This window comes from Aotus nancymaae, unplaced genomic scaffold, assembly GCF_030222135.1.
Source record: "Aotus nancymaae isolate 86718 unplaced genomic scaffold, 86718_ANA_hifiasm-v0.15.2.pri h1tg000016l, whole genome shotgun sequence".
Classification (NCBI taxonomy): domain Eukaryota; kingdom Metazoa; phylum Chordata; class Mammalia; order Primates; family Aotidae; genus Aotus; species Aotus nancymaae.
In genome coordinates this window covers 28,881,170-28,901,397 of record NW_026988428.1, presented here as the reverse complement: position 1 = coordinate 28,901,397, position 20,228 = coordinate 28,881,170, and the positions used below count along the sequence as shown (strand labels likewise).

Below are 20,228 nucleotides of genomic sequence, written 5' to 3'. Positions count from 1 at the left end.
ACTGCTTTTTAAAAATAAGGTAACAGTGTCTCTCATTTTAAAAAATTATCTCTTTTTACATCTTCTAGACATTTCATATAAACAAAATCTTACAATACGTGGTCTTTGGTGACTGGCTTCTTTCACTCAGCATAATGTTCTCAAGGTTCACACATATTGTGACATGTATCAGTACCTTATTTCTTTATATTGCTAAATAATATTTTATGATATATCATTTTTTGGTCTTTTCATTAGGTGATAAAATTTGAGTTGTTTCTACTTTTGGCTATTACAAATAATGCTGCTATGAACATTCATGTACAGTTTTTGTGGATATATGTTTTCATTTTTCTTGGGTGTATACCTAAGAGTGGAATTGCTGAGTCATATAGTAACTCTAGTTTTACCTTTGTGAGTACCAGCCAAATGGTTTTTCAAAGTGACTACACATTTTACATACACCTAGGAGTAAAACTGTTGAGTCATACAGTAACTTTATGTTTTGCATTTTGAGAAACCACCAAACTGTTTCCCAAAGTGCCTGTATAAAACCACCAGCAATGTCTAAGGGTTCCACATTTTCTGCTTCTTCATCAACATTTGTTATTGTCTGTCTTTTTTATTTTAGCCATCCTAATGGGTCAGAAGTCATACTGTGTTTTTCTATTTGCATTTCCCTAATTACTAATGATGTAGAGCACCTTTTCCTGTTTGTATTGGCCATATATTCTTTGGAGAAATGCCTATTAAATTTTTTTTTTTTTGCCCAACCTGGGCATGATAGCAAGACCCTGTCTTTACAACAGCTACAAAAAATTAGCTGGGTGTGGAGGCCTGTGCTTGTAGTCCCAGATCCTTGGGAGGCTGAGGCAGAAGGATCACTTGAGCCTAGGAGGTTGAGGCTGCCAAGAACTATGATTGTGCCACTGCACTCCGGTCTGGGTAACAGAGCAAGCTATCTCAAATAAACTTTCTTTCCCAATTTAAAATTGGTCTATTTGTTTTTTTCATTGCTGAGTTGTAAGAATTTTTTATTCTGAATACTGTCTCCTATGAGATATATGATTTACAAATATTTCCTCCCATATTGTGGGTTGTCTTTTCACTTTTCTGTGGGTGTTCTCTGAAGCACAGAAGTTTTTAATTTTGATGAAATCGTATTTTTTTCCTTTAGGTACTTATGCTTTTGATGTCATATCTAAGAAACAATGGCCTAATCCAAAGTCAAAAACATTTACTCCTATACTTTCTTCTAAGAGTTTTAGTTTTAGTTCTTACGTTTGTGTTTATGATTCATTTTGAGTTGCCTTTGGTGTCCAATATGAAGCAGGAGTCCAACTTCATTGTTTTGCACATGGATATCCAAAGTTGTCCTGGGACAGTTTTTTCAAAAGATTGTTCTTTCCCCATTGAATTGTCTTGACACTTTTATTGAAAATTAATTCCCTCTACAAGGGTTTATTTCTGGTCATTCAATTCTATTTCATTTACCTATATATTTGTCCTTAGTACCACACTGTCTTGATTATTGTAACTTTGTTATAAGTTTTGATTTGTCTAACTGCTTCTCAGACTTGGAACCATTCTTTTTTAGTCTCATCTGTCTACCTTCAATTCCATAGGTATTTGAGCCTTTAGGGTATTTTGTCATGTAAATTGTGTTGCTTCTCAGTCTTCTTCACTGATAGCTTAAGGTTCAGCTTTCCCATGACTGCAAAGCCTTTGATCATTATTTTCTTCTTTCAAGTTTCTAATTTTTTATTGCTGTTTTCCAATTTAAGCAATTCTTGTGTTCCTTGAAAAGGAATTTTAAATACTGTTTTAATAGGATTTCTGGTGTGAGTAAAAGTAGTTAAATCTTTAATATTCTAAATAAATATTTTAAATAAATTACTTTTAATATATTTTTCTCTTTGCTTCCACATCCAAGCAGGGACACTGTCCAGTGGATTTTATCCCATCACATCTCTGGTTCTTTCATTGCATCTCAATAACATTAGCTATTATTATCATTACTTCATTCATCTTATTTAAACTTCCTTCTCCCATTAGCTGATTAGAGCTCACCTTTACAGAAAATGTAAGTCAAATCATATTTCTGGAATTAGATCAATTAATAATTATGTCCCTTTAAGACTCAAGAAACAATTTAACTTCAGTCAATATTAGTTCATCCCTACTTGTTTTGAAAAAATTTTTTTCTATACAGACAAGCAGTGCCAGCACCCGATTTTGTTTAGATTTTCAAACAGCATATTTGGTCAAGAGTTTTCATTCTTCAGGAGAGTGGTAACATTTTCCTGTGGCCTGGTGAGTTTAATTTTATGACTTTCTAAGGTTTGAATAGTAAGAATATTGAATAATCTATGCATGTCTTGTTGCCTGATTTGATCTAGTTCACAATGACATTTGACAGTATGTGTAGTCATTAAAAGCTCAAATGTCTTAGTACTCTTAACCTCTGCTTCCTCCTCACCACATAACACACAGATTTCATATATTTAAGTAGTATTTTATATATGAAAGGATCATGTCCGTGGTTAAATTTCCATGATTTCCAGTGGATAGAAAAAATTCAGTGGCCACAAGAGTATTAAAATGAATGACTGATATGTGGACACCTAGTTTCCTTTTATTTCTCATTTAATGAGGAAGATTCCAGGGTTAGCGTCTGAGCTATACATATCCACATGTGGTTAAATCAAAGCCTTACATTTCCTTTGCAATACATTTTCCTCCATAACTCTACATAGAGGCATCACAGGATTAAGAAGAAGTCCTTTTATGAAAGCCATTACACATATGTACACTCACACATTTGCATGCACAAAATTATAATATCTCAGGTCAGAAAAAGCTTATTAACATAAAATAGAGTTAGTCAATGAGTAAAAAAAAAACACAGGCTGATAGGAGGAATAAGATCTAGTGATCGGGAGCACAATAATTTATTTCTTTTTATATTTCAAAATAACTAGAAGAATGGAATTGGAATGTTCCTAACACAAAGAAATGATAAATGCTTGAGGCAATGGATATCTTGATTACCTTATTTGATCATTACACATTGTAAACTTGTATCAAAATATCACACGTACCTTATAAATATGTACAACTATTAGTTATCCATAAAAATTAAAAATGAAAAAGTCTGTCAAATGGTTTAAGGGTTCAGCAGTGCTGATCTTTTTAAAATTATTTTTCTAATTTTGAAAAGAAAGCACAAAATCTTTGAATTCACAGTTGCTTAAAGACTGAGGTCAACTTGCCAGTAGCAGACTTGAGAGATGAGAGCTAACGTCAGAGGATAGATGGTTTCTTGTACAAATAATATCCCCTTATGTATTGTTCTCCACCACCCCCGCCCAAACGGCTACTCGACCTATGAAACAAATCGCACCATGAGCACAGATAACCCCAGGCTTCAGGTCTGTAATCTGACTGTGGCCATCGGCAACCAGAAATGAGTTTCTTTCTAATCAGCCTTCCATCAGTCTCCATTCATTCATATAAAGAAGCCCGGGGATGGGAGGATTCGTATTGCTCTTCAGCACCAGGGCTCTGGACAGCACCTCAAGCAGGCAGCTGATCGCACGCCCCTTCCTCTCAATCTCCTCCAGCGCTGCTACTGCCCCTCTAGTCCCCCCTGCTGCAGAGAAAGAATATTACACTGGGATCCATGCAGCCAGCAATGATGATGTTTTCCAGTAAATACTGGGCAAGGAGAGGGTTGTCCCTGGATTCAGCAGTGCCCGAAGAGCATCAGCTACTTGGCAGCTTAACAGTGAGTACTACGTACCTGGCACTCTCTGAAGAAGTATTTTCTAAAGTAGTGACCATCTTCTCCTCACTATATGAATCCCTCTTATAGCGTAAGCACAAACACCTCAACTTTCTCCTTTATAATCTGTTTACCCTGCTTTTCTCCTGTCTGCCTTCAGTCTTCCTCTTCTCTCCATAAAGTAAAGCGAGTGTGCCAATTACTGCGTGCTAAACTTCCTTTCGGCAAAGTTTATAGAGAGTTAAGAAGTTCCTGAGCATTAAGAATGAGAGATTGTATGATCCAATGTCTTAAATCTACAACCAAATAAAAGAGTGTGTAGAATTTTGAAAAGCCATTTATTATGAGGAGGAGGAGTAGGGAGAACAAATTAAATAAATTTCCACAGTTTTCAGAAGATCATTGTGTCTCCTACACCCCCTTCAGTTTACAAAGCCTGGTCTTTAAACACAGAACTATTATTTTCTGTTCTCAGCTATGGATGCAGGTTATTAGAATGAAAGAAAGATTGGATTCCTTTCAAAAGTTTTTCTGTGTTCCACATTACTCAATTTTTTTTCCAGTTTAATTGATGGAATAATGAAAGCAATACACCACTTGCTATATATTTAAGGGAGTTTTATGTTTAAAATATTTACAGAGTAAAAAAACTGTATTTGCAGGACTTTAGATCCTGCTTTGAGGTAATAGTTGTGGGCTTAATAACATCCATGAAATAAAAATGTATCGAGGTCATTGTCATTAAAAATATTAAATGGTATTTTATTACTCCACTATCAGAGTTTATCAACCAAATCCAATTCAGTCTGTATCATAGAATAATCTGTTTTAATAGCTCCAAATATGTTCGAGAGGGTTGCATTGTATTGACATATCGTTACTGATAAAAATGTTGAAAAGTGAACATGGCCACTTTTGTAGAATTATTTTAATCAATTTGCAAAAATGAGGCCAAAACATGAATAGATTTTCTAACATTTAAATATCATGAATATTTGGAAGAGATATTACAAAGAAGAATTTTGAAGTTATAATTAACTGATAGAAGGAAAAGAAAGCTCCGAGTTATGGTTAATGTATGACCCTTTCATATAAAAATGCTACTTATATATGTAAGATCTGTGTGTTATGTGGTGAGGAGGAGGCAGATGTTAAGAATACTGAGACATTTGAGCTTTTAATAACTAAACATACTGTCAAATGTCAATGTCTGAATAAACCTCTTCCTTCCCTCAAGTCATAAATAATAAAATCTTCATGTCTATTATATATAAATCTAGTGAGTAAGGCAATACTAATGTGTGAAAATAAAGCCAATAGAGAAATCAGAAGAAGACAATGACAAATAACTATTCACTGGGTCCCAAATCAAACCTACATTTGTCAGTTTCAGAGGATGTATAGTAGGTTGGTATAATTGTATTAAATCACCATTTGCCAGGAGTTACTTCTATGTCTGCCCAATGCTGTATTTACATATAAAGAACATAAAATAGACCATCATAATTTTGCACTGACTGTCAAATGAAAGTTTCCAGCTTATTGTTTTCATTTTGTTTCCTCCCATTCTATTCCTAAATAAAGTTTCCAGCTTTTTATTCTGCATTTCCGGCAATGTGATCTGAGTTATTGAAATCTGTCATTGTTTTCTTTAGCTAGCAGGACTAATAGACATTACTTCATCAGGCAATATAAAATCTTAAGTGACTGATGAAGTGTTAACCTTTTTCAGTTTCTCAGATTTTACTGTTTGCTCCTAATGATTAGCTGGCCAGGTTTCTTCCTTTCTTCTTTTTTCCTTTTATTTGTGGCTGAATTTTAATAGTCACTTTTCAAATATTTTCTGACATCTTTGGCCTTATAGTTACACACTCATCTGTGCTAAACTTTTGCAGGTGTATTCACATTGACAATGTAGATCTAATTGAAGAAAGTAATGTTACCCATTAGTTTCTGGGCATGTGCTGACATATTTCAGAATGAAATAAGTATTTTGTTTTTAAAATTTAATTGAAACTAAAATTATTGTCAAAAATATGTCTGATCTTATTTTTATTATGGTTAGTAATTAATATGGTTTCCATATGATTCAACTAGGCTAAGAGATCAATTTTTATGCTGTAAAATAATCCTAGAAAGGCAGGAATTGTTCATATATGATACTTCATGTTTTATGACAGTCAGGTTTTCGTTGCTATGAAAGTGAAGCAAATCTGATCCCTTTTTAATTTCAACCACTAGATGATGTCTTAGACCACTGGAAAATAGTGTCCCAGAGTAAATTAGACCAATATTTATGATTGAAATTTATGAGTGACATGGCAACTTCACCTTAAGTTTGTATAATCAGTGGAGCTTCCAGCTTATGAATGAAATGTGTGGAAAAAAATTTAATTATGGAAGATTTTGGAACCCTAACTAATATTTTGTTTTATTATGCTTCTACCTTCCTGAAGCTAAATAAAGGTAACTCTGGCAAACATGACGACAAAGGCAACAAGGGAAGCAGCAAAAGTGAAACTGCTACTGAAAGTGGCAAGACAGCTGTTGTATTCTCCTTGAAAAATGAAGTTGGTGGATTGGTAAAAGCATTGAGGCTCTTTCAGGTGAATGTAAAATATCATTACATGATTTTAAAAGTGACTGTGTGCCTGGCTACAAACCTGTTATCTGCTATGAAACATTACTGAATCAATTTCTGGATAATGTGGTGAAAGATTCAAAGGAACTAAACTTGATGAGGCTTTAAGGGGGGTTTGTCTGTTAAACAAAGAAATAAGCAGAATTGAATAAGCTGTGGCTTATTATTGCAGAGTTAGCTTGTTAGGAACTCTGAAGACTATTGCCAGGTTAGGAGGTCAGTACTTCAAAAATGTGAGCTTCACACCTGAGAATGAAAACACAAGAGGAGCCAAACAGGGTATCTTAAGTAGCAAGAGCCTGCAGCTTGATTTGATTTGCTCAAATTTGAATTTACACATGTCCTAAGAGCATGCTTATTACAAAAAAGTGAGATATATGAGTATAGGCACTTGGTATTCCCCTAAGCCTCATTGTTTATATGTCTTAATGTATCTTTTTGTAAATATGAGTCATTCTCCATATATATATATATATATATATGTGTATATATATATATATATATATATAGTTGGGCTAGCTTTCCCCTCATCTTATAGAAATGCCGTAGCATCTTCCCAGGCCCAAATCTGTAGTTTGAACCTCAAGAAAGATCCCAGTTAGGGGTGAGGCTGGAAAAGCCCAAAAAAGCTGTTGTGTTCTTATCAGCATACACCGAATGGTTTCTCTCTCCTTCAGCAAACACCCTCCCTTACAAATGCATTTTGTTTGGGAGCAGTGGCTGTTGATGAGAGCTGTAAGATAAGGAGCCTAGCTCTGTGTGATGCCTTGGGCTGCTAGTGCAGTGGAAAGATAGCTGGAATTGCAGTCAGGGGATTCAGATCTGTGTTCTCCTGGCTTGGCTAAACACTAGCTGCTTCCTAGATTCAATTTATTTGTAAAATAGCAATAATAGTTCCTACCTAACAAGATTGTTGGATGAAATAGTATGAGTGAAAGTGCTTTGTAAAGTATATAACTATGAGGCATTCTTATGATGCCTCTATGATGATCATAGCAGGGGAATGAGCAGCCTGATTTGGCAAATAATTTCTTGTTTTCTTTGACCTTGAAGAAAAGATCAGGCACCATAAACAGTGGTAATGGAAATCTGGGGAAATATTTTACAGATAATTATGTCATCCAAGGCTGTGTCCATACAGTGCCAAAGGCAGGCCAATTCAATTAGACAGCTGGGTGCAGTGGATAAATTCCTGGAGAAGGAGTTAGCAGCCCTGAGTTGTCACTCTGCTATCAGCTAGTCATAGGGCCTTAGCTAAACCATTTAACCCATCTGGATCTCAGTTCCCCTAAAAATATCTACTCTGCGTCAACCAAAGATCATTAAAAGCCCAAAGTGACACAATGTATGTGAAATCTCTTGAGTCTTAATATTAATCTTACTATTATTATCAGCCAATTGAGAAAATATGACATTATTTTAAAGGTTAATAAAAACAGAAATAGAACATTTAGTTTCCTTGTCACGAGACTAGTTTCTTTATATAGGAGAGGGTGCTGTCTGATTTGATACAGTTCTGGCACTGGAAACTACCTATCCCGTTCTTATGCTGAAAATTCTGAGATCATCTAGGATTGTGTCAGGAATTGTGCTGATGATCAGAGTGTATCATCTGGAGTGAGAAGATGTCTGCTTGTTTGGAGGTGGGTTGGGATGGAGAGAACAGAGTCTTCAATTAAGTAAGAGGAAATAAAAAATACATCACTGGAGAAATTCTAATCTGATTTTTTAAATATCAAATCACTGCCCTTATCTCTGAGATCCATCATAGAGTGATAGTTGCAGAAACACGTCCTTGGTTGAAGCCAGTTTGAAGATTGCCAAAAAAGAACAATTATTAAGTGGTCCCATTTAGGGGTTATTATTATTTTTTACCTTTTTTTCACCCTCCTCACAATGGCCTGAGTAAGTTGTTTTCCTTTTGCCTTCAGAGAGTCTCTCTTCACTACTCACCTTGCTCCACATGGGTAGAAAAAGAAACACTAGTTTGGCTAGTGTTTCCCAAGCCTCAGTCATTTTCATACCACCTCCCGTTTCTGCTTGCCATTTGTACTATTTACTCATAAAAAGGTTATAAAAGGTTATTTCTCAAAGCTTATTTTAAAACTTTATTTTACAAGAAAACTTTATATTAGGGGTTTGAGTTTTAGTTATGTTTTTCAGAAACATATAAATCTGGATATTACATGATAATATCATAAATAATTTTTCCCCAGATAATCACGTGCCACCTGTGGGATGTGTACCACTCTCTGGGAAATGATGATGTTCATAATTAAATACATTTTATAGGGCCATTATATATTTTAAATGCCTCTTCTGTTTTTCATGAGGTAGGACAACCTATTATAGAAGTATAAATATATAGTTTGTTTTTTATTAATAGAGATAATGGTTGGAAACATTTCCAAGTTACAGTCAAAGAACAAAGAGATTGTCTCTTCCTCTTTTGTGGGTACTTGGCACCTTGCTTAAGACATGAACAAGAAAAGCTGATGGCATTCCTTTTATTGTCCCCTGAAGGTGATTTTGAGTTGTTCATGTTTCCACAGGAAAAACGTGTCAATATGGTTCATATTGAATCCAGGAAATCTCGGCGAAGAAGTTCTGAGGTTGAAATCTTTGTGGACTGTGAGTGTGGGAAAACAGAATTCAATGAGCTCATTCAGTTGCTGAAATTTCAAGCCACTATCGTGACACTGAATCCTCCAGACAACATTTGGACAGAGGAAGAAGGCAAGGGTGATCTTAGCTTGTTGGGTAATTTTGCAATCTGACAAATATTGCAAAGGGGAAAATACAATCTGTGAGCTAATATTTTTGAACCTGCACTGTTTTCAACAGAGCTACAGGATGTGCCCTGGTTCCCTCGGAAGATCTCTGAGTTAGACAAATGCTCTCACAGAGTCCTCATGTATGGTTCTGAGCTTGATGCTGACCACCCAGTAAGTGTCCAGTAAAATCTATTCCTCACATGCTCTCTCAGCTCCACCCATGTGCCAGGTAGTGTGCCATGTTCTGTGCTGCAATGCTTTATTGTAGAACAATTTATTATTTATTCCCATAAATGAGAGCAGACTTCCAAACGGTAAAGCTTCTCTGGACACGTGTTGACTAGAAGCAGGTCAGAAGGATGGCATTTTCACATAGCATTTATTTTTAAAAGGGTTGGATAGAGGAGGAGGCTCTAAACCTTGGAGTATATTTCTGTGGAATTAGACAGCCTGAAATATACTTGCAGATGGCGACCCTTGGAAAAACGATGAACTGAAATTGATCACGCCTCTGGGAAACTAGGGAGGACTAGGTATTATGGGGCTCAGTAAGAGAATAAAATTCTTCTTGCTATTTTCCTTGACTGGAGGTAGTTAGGAGTGGAGTAATGTAGTTGACTTCAGTCTCAATGGAAAGGCAGAGAGTTTTAGAATAAAGGCTATGATGGAAGACATATCTCTTCCCACACCTACCTTGAATCTATCTACCATCATTCTTTCCTCTACTCCAATAAAAATGACCATATTTAAAGAAATATGATACTTGGGTAAGCATTTCCCATTATTCTCCCCTTCCCCCCTTACATCAGTTTTTATTTAACACAAGAGACCTGAAACTTCTTTATGGCCAGAGTGAAGTACAGTTAATAGTCTGGGAAAGTAAGCTATGCACCCATTCATTATAGGCATTTTTTCCCTCCTCTGGTGCCCCGTGGCTCAAAGTGGGCAGATAAAAGAGTAAAACTCAGGCAGATCACTAATGCTTACAGGAAGCCTCTGTGGTCTGCGGGTAATAGTTTACAGATATTCCTTGTGTTTAAACTGAGGAAATCTTGGGGTTTGACAATGTGGCTATCTCTGTGCAGTGGCTAAGTGCGACCCCAACATCAGCAGTGTCAGTATCACCTGGGAACTTGTTTTAACAAGTCCACACTTAAGTTTGAGAACCCATGTTTTAAAGGAAACGACAACTTTAACACTAGGGAAGTTTTCAACTAAACCAGTCATTTGACATAATATACCAACTCAGACCAATTCAAGTATACACTACTCAAACAAATGGTCAAACAGACCTAACTCAATTGCATTATTTTGAAAAGCCTGAATTCTATCAAAGAAAACAGTGAGTTATATTTGCTAGCATAGTCTAAAATTTCAGAGTATTTTCCAGTTACTTACATTTAAGGCTCTGGACATTAGAAAAACATTGAAAAATGGCTTTAATGATCACCCATTGTCATCTTTCCCCTCTCCCAACATCCAGAAGGCATAACAATTAGCACAGAAGCCTGATTTAGGAGCTAAGCTATACCTAGACTGCACAGATACCAGCTGTTAACTTGCAGAATGACCTTGGCCAAGTCCCCTTACCTCTGCACCTCAACTCCTTTTTGTAAAAAGTGGAAATAAAATTGTTATTGACCTCAAAGGAGTGTTTGAAAAGCCTAGTTAATAAAACAACTGGAAAGCATTTGGCAAGAGTAAATGCTTAATTCCAGAAAAGGAAATGCTGTATTAAATCATCCAGATCAGTGCCTGGACAGTAAAGGGTTTTTTGATAACCTCCTATTTCCAAATGCTCCCCTTAGTCTAGTTTGAAAGTTACTCAACCTGGAGAAAGGAGTTCAGTCATTTTAATGAAACAACCACAGGAACCACTGACCTTGCTGAGAAAAAATTTATTCCAATACCCAGCATAAATTTTCCTGTGCTTAATTTTATTCCATTACTCCTAATTATATCCACCTTATGATCCCTTCTCTTATTTTCTGTGCAGCCACTTGAAATAATTGCAAGCACTTAGCAATCCCCTCTCTTGTCATTTTTAAAACCACATATATTTCTTTCATAAGCACACCAAATGTTCATTATACAGAATTTCATATTGGCAAATTGGTGTTTTTGTAAGTTATTTGATGAGGATGGAAAAGTTGTCTAAGTACTTTTTATGCCTGGGAATAATCCCAGTCCTGAGACAAACACAGGGACCCTTGTGATTGGATGCTTCAGAAGGGACTTGGAATATAAGAGTAATGTTGCTGAGGCTCCCTAGAAAGGGCTAAATATCTAGGTCAGTGCCTCTCAAACTTTAAGTGGGAAACAAATCATCTTTAAGATCTTTTTAAAATGCAGATAATGATTCTGTCAGGCTTGGGATTCTGTATTTCTGGTGATCTCCCAGATAAGACTTGTACCAGAGGGTCTGGGGACCACACTTTGAGGAGCCAGTATCTAGACTTGGAAGGTCTTTCAAAGTGGGGTTCAACATTCACACATAAGGTGTTTGGTAAAAATATAGTATCCTGATGCTCATCTGAAGTCTACTGAGTCAGAACTTTCAGGGATGGCCCAGGAATCTGCATTTAAAAGTGTCTGCAGGGGATTTTGATGAGATCTAAAGCTTGAGAACTAATGTCTTAATGTTCTAGCTCAGTGATTCTCAGCCCTAGCTTTCCATTCAAATCATGTGTGAAGAATTAAAAAATACTAATGTCAGGGCCTAGCTTTCCATTCAAATCACATGTGGAGAATAAAAAAATACTGATGTTGGGAATGTGGCCAGGTTTGATGTATTATTTAAAACTCCCAGGTGATTCTAATATTCCACCAGGGTTGACCTATTTGGGATAGCTACTTAAGTGTCAATATAAATTTAGCTGAGCACTTTAGGGTTCAGGCTGGGTCTTCAATTTCCTTTGATTTAAATTGAGAGAGGGAGGGTGGGTACTCTGGGTGGTAGGGTTGCCAGATTTAGCAAATAAATATCTAGCACGCCCAGTTAAATTTGAGTTTCAGAGAAATAAGGAGTAATTTTGTGGTATAAGTATGTCCCATGCAATACTTGGGACACATTTATACTAAAAAATTATTTGTTGTTTATCTGAAATTCAAATTTAACTGGGTGTCCTGTATTTTATCCATAACCGTATCCCTGGCTTCATTTCAGAATGGATGACCAAGGAATGCTGTTTCTCTGTCACTACTAGTGCAGCTAGCGTCCCCATTTTACTTTGCCGGTCCGTGGTTCAATCCAGGAAGTTCTGGATCGCCCACAACATTTGCGTAATCACTGCCACACTAAGCTAATGAGGCATGATGAGTAAATCACTCTCTTGTGTCCTTGGAAAAGGTGCAGGTGTTTGCCGAAGAGAGGCAGTTGAGATTCTTCAGGAGGCCCAGCAGATTATGATGCCGTTACCATGGAGTCCAGTCTGGCAGGAACCGGGGAACAGATGCTGTGCTTTTCACAGGACGCTTTTCCTTTTGTCATGGCCTGTTTTCTTTTTAAATGATAAAGGTGCTTGGAATTCTTTGGTTTTACCATCTCAAGTAGCCTAGTTTTCCTAGTGAGTGTTGAAACAAGTACTTTCTAGCATGACTGCATCTACCATCTACAGCAGGAGACCTTTTTAAAGGGCACAGATCTGTTTGTGAATGTGGTAACTATTTATTTTATTATTATTATTATTATTATTATTATTTTACCAAATGTCCAGACTTCAAGGACAGTGGTAACTATTTTATAAAATTTTTTATATAGACATTTTAGGACTTCACAAGCTGCCTGTGAACCCCAGTTTAAAAAACCCCAATTCACAGTAAAAAAAAATTGCTAGTTTCTTGGACAGAGCATACTTCATTTCTACATGGAGTTAAGGTGGTCTCGGGGCATTTTCTCTCTCCTCTCCTTAGTAACTCTCTTGTCATTTCTGAAAGAAATGTTGGCAATGGAAGTTCTTCGTTTCTGTCCTGCAGACAGCCCTGTGAAAATTTCTAGCCTCGAGGCCAGTTCTCTTCAGCGGGACAAGAGAGTGGGGTGATTTGCTAATGAGTTTGAGGTTCCTCTTGAGCAGCCCACCTTGCAGAATTGTCTTAGGTACAGCAGAGGTAGTCTAGGCCTTTGTGGGCCTCACCCTGTTCTTTCACTCTCCAATGCCATGATCCCAGAGGCTTGTCTCCTTGCCTGGCCTCCATTCTTAGTAAGACATTGTGTCCTGGTTATCCTTCTTGGTTGCAGGGCTGTAGAGGTAGGAGTTAAATTGGAACAATTCCTTTTGGGCTTCCAACAGCCGGAAGAAACAACCCTGCGAAGAACTTATTGTCTCAAAGTGTTTAAAGGAAAGGAAAATGTCTAGTCTGTTGACAAGAGGAGAGATTTTTGAGTAAACCAAGAAGTCCTCTCGGAAGGATTTCACTTGACTGAAAAATGACAGACATAATGTTTAATTTCCCAAGTGGTCGATGATGGATAAAAATCTTGAAGTTGGCTAAGACTAACTAGAATTATAAGAAGTCAGAGTGGAGTGGTGCTAGGCTGCTATCCTGTGCATGAATTCCCTAAAATCGATTTTGCATTGTGTGGCTCTAGTCATAAAATACAGCAAAACCTCTTTAATTTGTACCAATTTGGGAATGTGTTGATTATTCAAAATGATAGAATTTATAATAAATGTTACATTTATTAGTTATTCATACAAAGCAATTAAAATTAGGTCAACTTACTGAATAATCATGTTAAAGGGATCTGTTTTAATGAATAGGATAGGATTAATTTGTGATTAAGATCAATTACATGCAAATGATATTTGAAAACCTAAAGGTATTGTTCACAATATCAATATGCTCAACTAAGTCATTCTGCTTACTTAGTGGAAAGGTAAACTTCAGCCTGAATTGCCACACATCCTAAATTAGTTCAGCCCCAATTTAATGAGGTTTTACTATAAGCACGATGTGTTTCTGTCTGTGTCATCAAGATGGTCATCCTAGGATAAGATTTACATATGAATTGAACACTCGATAAACACGACAGTGATTTTCTTTTAGGCCTTCTGCAGCTAATTTTCAGCACTTTGTTAAATAACTTAATCTCTTTTATGTTTAAGGGATTTAAGGACGAAGTCTACCGCCAGAGAAGAAAGTATTTTGTGGATGTGGCCATGGGTTATAAATAGTAAGTACCTGTGTAACTCTTTCTTGTCACTGGCTAGTTAGGAAAAACACATGCTGTGTTAAACAAACCTGTCATCTCTCCACTTTAACTTTTGTAGAAGGCAGGCGTGAACCATTTTAAACACTCACCAACTCTGTAGGCTTTAAATGCCAACACTGAGGTTTGACATCTGGGTATAATTGTAAAATAATGAGACCCACGGGCCACATGCCAAGTGCCACATTTACACCATTGTGTTCCCAATTCCACCAAGGCCAAGAACCATTTCTGTGCACTCTGCAGGTCTCAGAAACTGTGTTTTAATTTTAATTTTACTTTAGCCTTGACTTTTCAGTAACCCCCTTCAATCTCCTGCTTCTCCAGTGAAAGTAGAGGATTCAGCAAGAATGGTGAAAGGGCTCATTTAAGGAGCTGTAATAGAAAAGACATGTGCTTGCTTTACTTGGAGAGGAAAACTTCCTGTAAACTGCAGGGGATATGAAGAAGTTTCACACCCATTCCCAGATCAGGGTTGGGATGGAAAACGAGGACCTCACTTTTGGGAGTGAGGACTGTGCATGATGCTAAGTGGCAGTGACAGGATGGGCTTGTGATTGGAAATGATGTTGTGTGTTGACTGCAGGCTACGTTTAGAAAAATGCAGTGGTGGTTAGGCCTCTGTTCTACTCACGCTAGTATAACTCATAGTTCATCACAATGCTCTCTTTCCTCTGTCTGGTATGTGATCAGCTATAGGAAACTTGTCATAGATCAAAATGTAAATCCATACCCCTAGTAAGGGAAAGATTCGTCCTACCCCAATTAAGAGTAGGTGTGAAACTTGACTGTCCTGAGAGGCAAATTTGCCATTGGTGAAAGTTAAGACATTATGTATGTTATAGAGGGTCTCAGTGTGGGCTTCGTTTATAACAAAGAATTCTACACACAGGTGCTTAAGACAAATGAGAAGATTCTTCATCCCACTTCCTGTTGGGCATCCCTATCTTCCTTTGATGTTTAGGTGCTCTTCCCTTCATCCTCTCAAGTCACAGGTATCCTTCTCCCTTCTCTACCACATTTAGGAAAACCATGTTCTTAAAAACCAGGACTACATGGCACATGCCCTTTCACACGTGTCTATTTTCATCTCCTCTGTTCTAAGCAGCTTCTTTCCCCGCTCTACTGTGACTTCCGACACTTCGCAATGTCAGCATGCACTTGTTCTAGCCCAAGCCCAACCTCAGGCCCCCTTCGTACCCTTGGCATCACCACCCACTAGCCCCTTCTCCCAGTGTTTCCTGATTAAATTGCCAAGCGAGGACTCAAATGGGCTGAGCTCACGTTTTTCACCCAGGCCCTGATAATGGTTGTGAGCCTTACAATTGGCTCCCCCTGGTTCACAGGCTCCTTCTATGGAATCAGGTCATGACTGTATAGGTGGATCCTTAGAGGGGGTGTGGCCAGGACAGTTCTTTGTGGCATGACCTGCCAGAACATGGTAGAAGCTCGGTGCCTGGCAGAGCCTTTTCCTTTAGATAGAGTAGATAGCTTTGTCACTCAGGCTGCCTCTTGAGTAGCAGGGATTACAGGTGTGTGCCACCGTGTCCAGCAATTTTTTTTTCTTTTTTTTGAGATGTGGTCTCACTCTGTCGCTGAGGCTGGAGTGCAGTGGTGCAATCTCAGCTAACTGCAACCTCCATCTCCTGGGTTCAAGGGATTCTCCTGCCTCAGTCTCCTGAGTAGCTGGGACTATAGGTGTACACCACCACAGCTGGCTGATTTTTTTTTTTTTTAAAGACAGAGTCTCGCTCTGTTGCCAGGCTGGAGTGCAGTGGTGTGATCTTGGCTCACTGCAACCTCGCCTCCCAGGTTCAAGAGATTCTCCTGCCTCAACCTTCCCAGTAGCTGGGACTACAGATGCGTACCCCCCGCCCAGTTAATTTTTGTATTTTTAGTAGAGACAGGGTTTCATCATGTTGGCCATGATGATCTTGATCTCTTGAACTCATGATTCACCCACCTCAGCCTTCCAAAGTGCTGGGATTACAGGTGTGAGCCACCATGCCCAGCCTGCCCAGCTAATTTTTAGAATTTACTTTTTGTATTTTTGACAGGGTCTTGCCGTGTTGCCCAGACTGGTCTCAAACTCCTGGACTCAAGTGATCCTCCTGCCTTGGCCTCCCAAACCATTGGGATTATAGGTGTGAGCCACTGTGCTTGGCTAGAAAATGCATTTTATATGTAAATGCTATATGTTTTCTATATGCGTGTGTGTCTGCATGTGTGTGTATATAAAATGACATATGATTTTGACATAGGATTTTGTTAGCATAATGACTAAAGGACTAGCTGAAGTGTTACTTATTTCTTCTTGATAGAATTCAAAAGCTGGACAAAGGCAAGCTGATGTTGTGGTGACACAAGCAGAATATATGAGTCATCGAGTTTCAAGGAGCATTGATAATAAGGAGTCATTTGGTTTTAAAGGAAACATATTTATATGGAGAGGACAGAAAATGAGCATATAGTCAAAATGATGGAGAGTGAAGTTCTCAAAGTGTTAACAAGAGTTTGTATTTGCCACCTTTGCATAGCTAAAGACTAAAATGAAGCTGTGATATCTGTTGAGAAAAAAAGTAGAAATTGGAGAAACTGGTGGACATTTATACAAAAGAGGGCTGGATGGAGCTGGTGCATTCCAGGATCTGGTCCTAGTTTGGAGGGCTGGGGAGTGCTAAGGTTCAAGGGGCTTGGCTCTTACTAACTGAAAGTTCAGGATGCCAAGGTAGGCAGAAAATGGCAAATTCATCATCTTATAGCGAGAAACAACCCTCATAGGATTCACAAAATCATCCCTATAATCATGATAGCAGAGGAAGCCAGATTATAACCTTACTTGGGGATGCAGAGTCATCCCCAAGTTAGGTATTTGCCTAACAGAGTTGAGAATCCAGGGCATTACAGCCCTCTCCCCTGGATGGTGCTGAGCCCAGACTGACTAGGCAGGATAACAGCATGCTAAAAAACTGCCACATTGGACTCAGACAGTCTGGGTTTGTGTGCATTCCTCTGCATCCGAGCTGGGTGCGCAACCTAATTGTGCCATGGCCTCTGCATCTGGGGAGTGTGTCCAACAATAGGACCCATTTCCCAGGTTTGTAGTAAGGACTGAAAAAGAGAATACATGTGCTGCACCTAACACGGAGCCAATGTGTTCTTCAAAAAAAAGAACACATGACCAATGATTATAAATGTCACTTGTATTATTAGATTTAATACATCTCCCCCGACCTTTTCCACAGGCTGTCTTTCATTTCCAGTTGACCTACTGTTTTCTTCTTTAGTGATGTTAATACATTGTTTATGCTGCCATTTAACCAAATAATGTAGCTCAAAACGTTCTTGGAAGAAACTGTTTAGTTTCCCATTGAAAGGCTGTTGCATATACAGAAGCGTTTTGTGTTGACCCACATTCCTCTTTATAAAGAGATTTCATAAAAAGCAGTCATGTTCCTCCTCATCCCCTCCGCCATTTTTTTTGCACATAGGAAGCTACCAAAATACTAATAACAGATTGTCAGTACTTCTTGTGAGTGGATGGACCAAGGGAAGGTACCTACCAAAGGCAGTGAAATCAGGAAAGCACAAACCCAGGACTTGTGGGAAGTAGAGCCAAGGATCATCCCTTAATGTCCCTCATGCTGTCATTGCTAAGGTTTCTCTGAGTATGAGTTTGAGGATGGATAAGAAAGAGCCAGTCCTTTGTGTCACTTTTAAGCTCAGGTGCCTGCTACGGTCCTGGTGGGGGTGGGGCACAGACACTAACAAATTCTAAACCAGCCTCGGCCATTGTCTCCGGGCTGCCATGTAGCAAGTAAGGTTTCCCTTCAGTTTATAGGAAACAGAGATGCAGTTTCTAATTGAAATAAATATTTTTCTAGTGCTGATGGTTTTCTGAGTACATAACGAAGAATGATGTGGATACCCTAATTGCTTAAAATAACCTCACTTAAGTGTGCAGCAACCTGATTTTCCAAACTGAAGTTTAGAACCACTTTGTCCAAGGAATAGATCATTTGAGATTGGGGTGGTTTTGAAAAATCTGGCATATGTGGTCCTCAAAAATACAGTTGTTTGGTGATAAAATTAGAGACCGTTGTGACAAGGGGAGAACAATTCAATTCCCTGTTGATAGTTAAGACTTTCTGGACAATGAGAAGAAGTCAAACATATGGTCAGAAATGCAGAGAAAGATGGGGTATGGATATTTTGGGGTTGTAATAGGGGTTGGCAGAATGTAGTTTGAGGTGTCTGAAGGAAAGAAGGAAAAGAAATGAAATACAGAATAACATATATTGAAACCACAGCCAAGAAGCTCTCTGGGGGATTCGTGTTGAATACTATATTTTCTGTGATTGTCTTGAAAGGATAAAGCAGGGGGGAAGAATAAACACAAGCAGAGAAAAATGAAAAAATTCCACTCTATGATGAAATAACAGCAGGCTCAAAGTCTGTATTACCATGAACCCGAAAGAGGAGAGGGAGCGGGAAAGTGCCGGCATGCTGCGAACTGTCAATAGATGCCACTCAGGCGAGGTTCTGATTGACAGTGCTGCCGAGAAACATGATTGATTACCCAGAGGCCCACAGCTGCCTGCAGACATAAGTGTGGGACAGCCTAATTGCCTCACCAATAATAGCACAGGAAATATTCATTAGTGCAAATATCATTCTTCATTGAAGATCTGAGAATGAACGCCCTAGATCGAGAGGACACTGTTTGTAAAATCATCTGTGAGAGAATGTCTAACACGCAGATCACGCCTCTCCTCCCCTGCCCAAATAAAATAAATTCTAGTATAAACAGGAAAAAAGTACCCCATGATTAGATAATGTGATGTGCATATAGACTTGCAGTTCAGAGGAAATGGAAGTGCGTGGGGGGCAGATGGCATGTGGAGGAAGAGGAAATTATGACTGCGATGTTGTAGCTGTGAGGTTTGTCTGAAACTATCCAGCTTTTTGTCTTTGGTGCCTTCATATTTTAATCTTGGCATTAACTTTGCCGCATTTCTGTGAATTTCACAATTACTACATTGTTGGGGGAACAATCAGTAATGCATTTTTTTTCAGTTGACTAGAAATAAACACATTTTTCTTTTGGGGGCTGTTATAATAATTATTCCTCAACAATATGCATACACATTTAATTTAATTATATTTTTGGTGGAGATGGTGGTAGTTATTTCAATCCATCTTATTCTCTTGGAAAGAGGCCCCGAGCTCTGACTTTAGTTATGCCACTCTTGTTTGCTTAAATTGATTTCGAATATTATTGTGATTGTGTTTTATTATGAATGTACTTACTCCGGGTTGAAATTAAGGTAGCACATGATCCTCATGTTCTTCTCAAGGGGCTGCCTCCTCTTTGATTTATTTATTTTTATTCATGGAATCTGAAATGTAAATAGGCAACTACAAATGTCAATAGGTAAGGTAAACGAGAGTTTCAACATGTCAGAATTTCCAACTCTAACCTAAATTAGAGTTGGAAAATTCCTTAATTTGCCAAGAGAACTCATTCGATTTCAAATTCAGGGATCCAAGTCATCCCTTAACATTGCTCAGCCTCAGTTTTTCTCCTCTATAAAATGGAGATAAAAATATCTCTTTTGCCTCTCCTGGGAGTTTTTTTTTTTTTTTTTTTTTTTTTTTTTTTAAGGATTAAATGAAGTAAGTGGGGCATTGCTATACAATGTACTTTATTATTCTTATTAAAACAAGAATCAGAGAATCTAGACCAAAGGCATGGACTTTGCTCAGACCCCTGAAAGCATAGAGGCCTTGGCTGCTTTTCCTGCTTTTCTTTAGATCTTAGAGGCAGGGTGTGAAGTTGTT

The 20,228-nt window shown here is 38.1% G+C and overlaps 1 protein-coding gene across 1 annotated transcript in view; it reads left to right on the top strand.

Moving 5' to 3' along the window:
- The first annotated feature begins 3,521 nt into the window (after positions 1–3,521).
- The window catches only part of TPH2 (tryptophan hydroxylase 2), a 94,858-nt gene continuing 78,151 nt past the window's right edge, over positions 3,522–20,228 (top strand). The window contains exons 1-5 of the mRNA XM_012441250.2: positions 3,522–3,766; positions 6,220–6,369; positions 8,957–9,140; positions 9,249–9,349; positions 14,284–14,351. Of these exons, the coding sequence (XP_012296673.2) occupies positions 3,662–3,766; positions 6,220–6,369; positions 8,957–9,140; positions 9,249–9,349; positions 14,284–14,351 (608 nt within the window). The 5' untranslated portion in view covers positions 3,522–3,661. The remainder of the gene's footprint in view (positions 3,767–6,219; positions 6,370–8,956; positions 9,141–9,248; positions 9,350–14,283; positions 14,352–20,228) is intronic.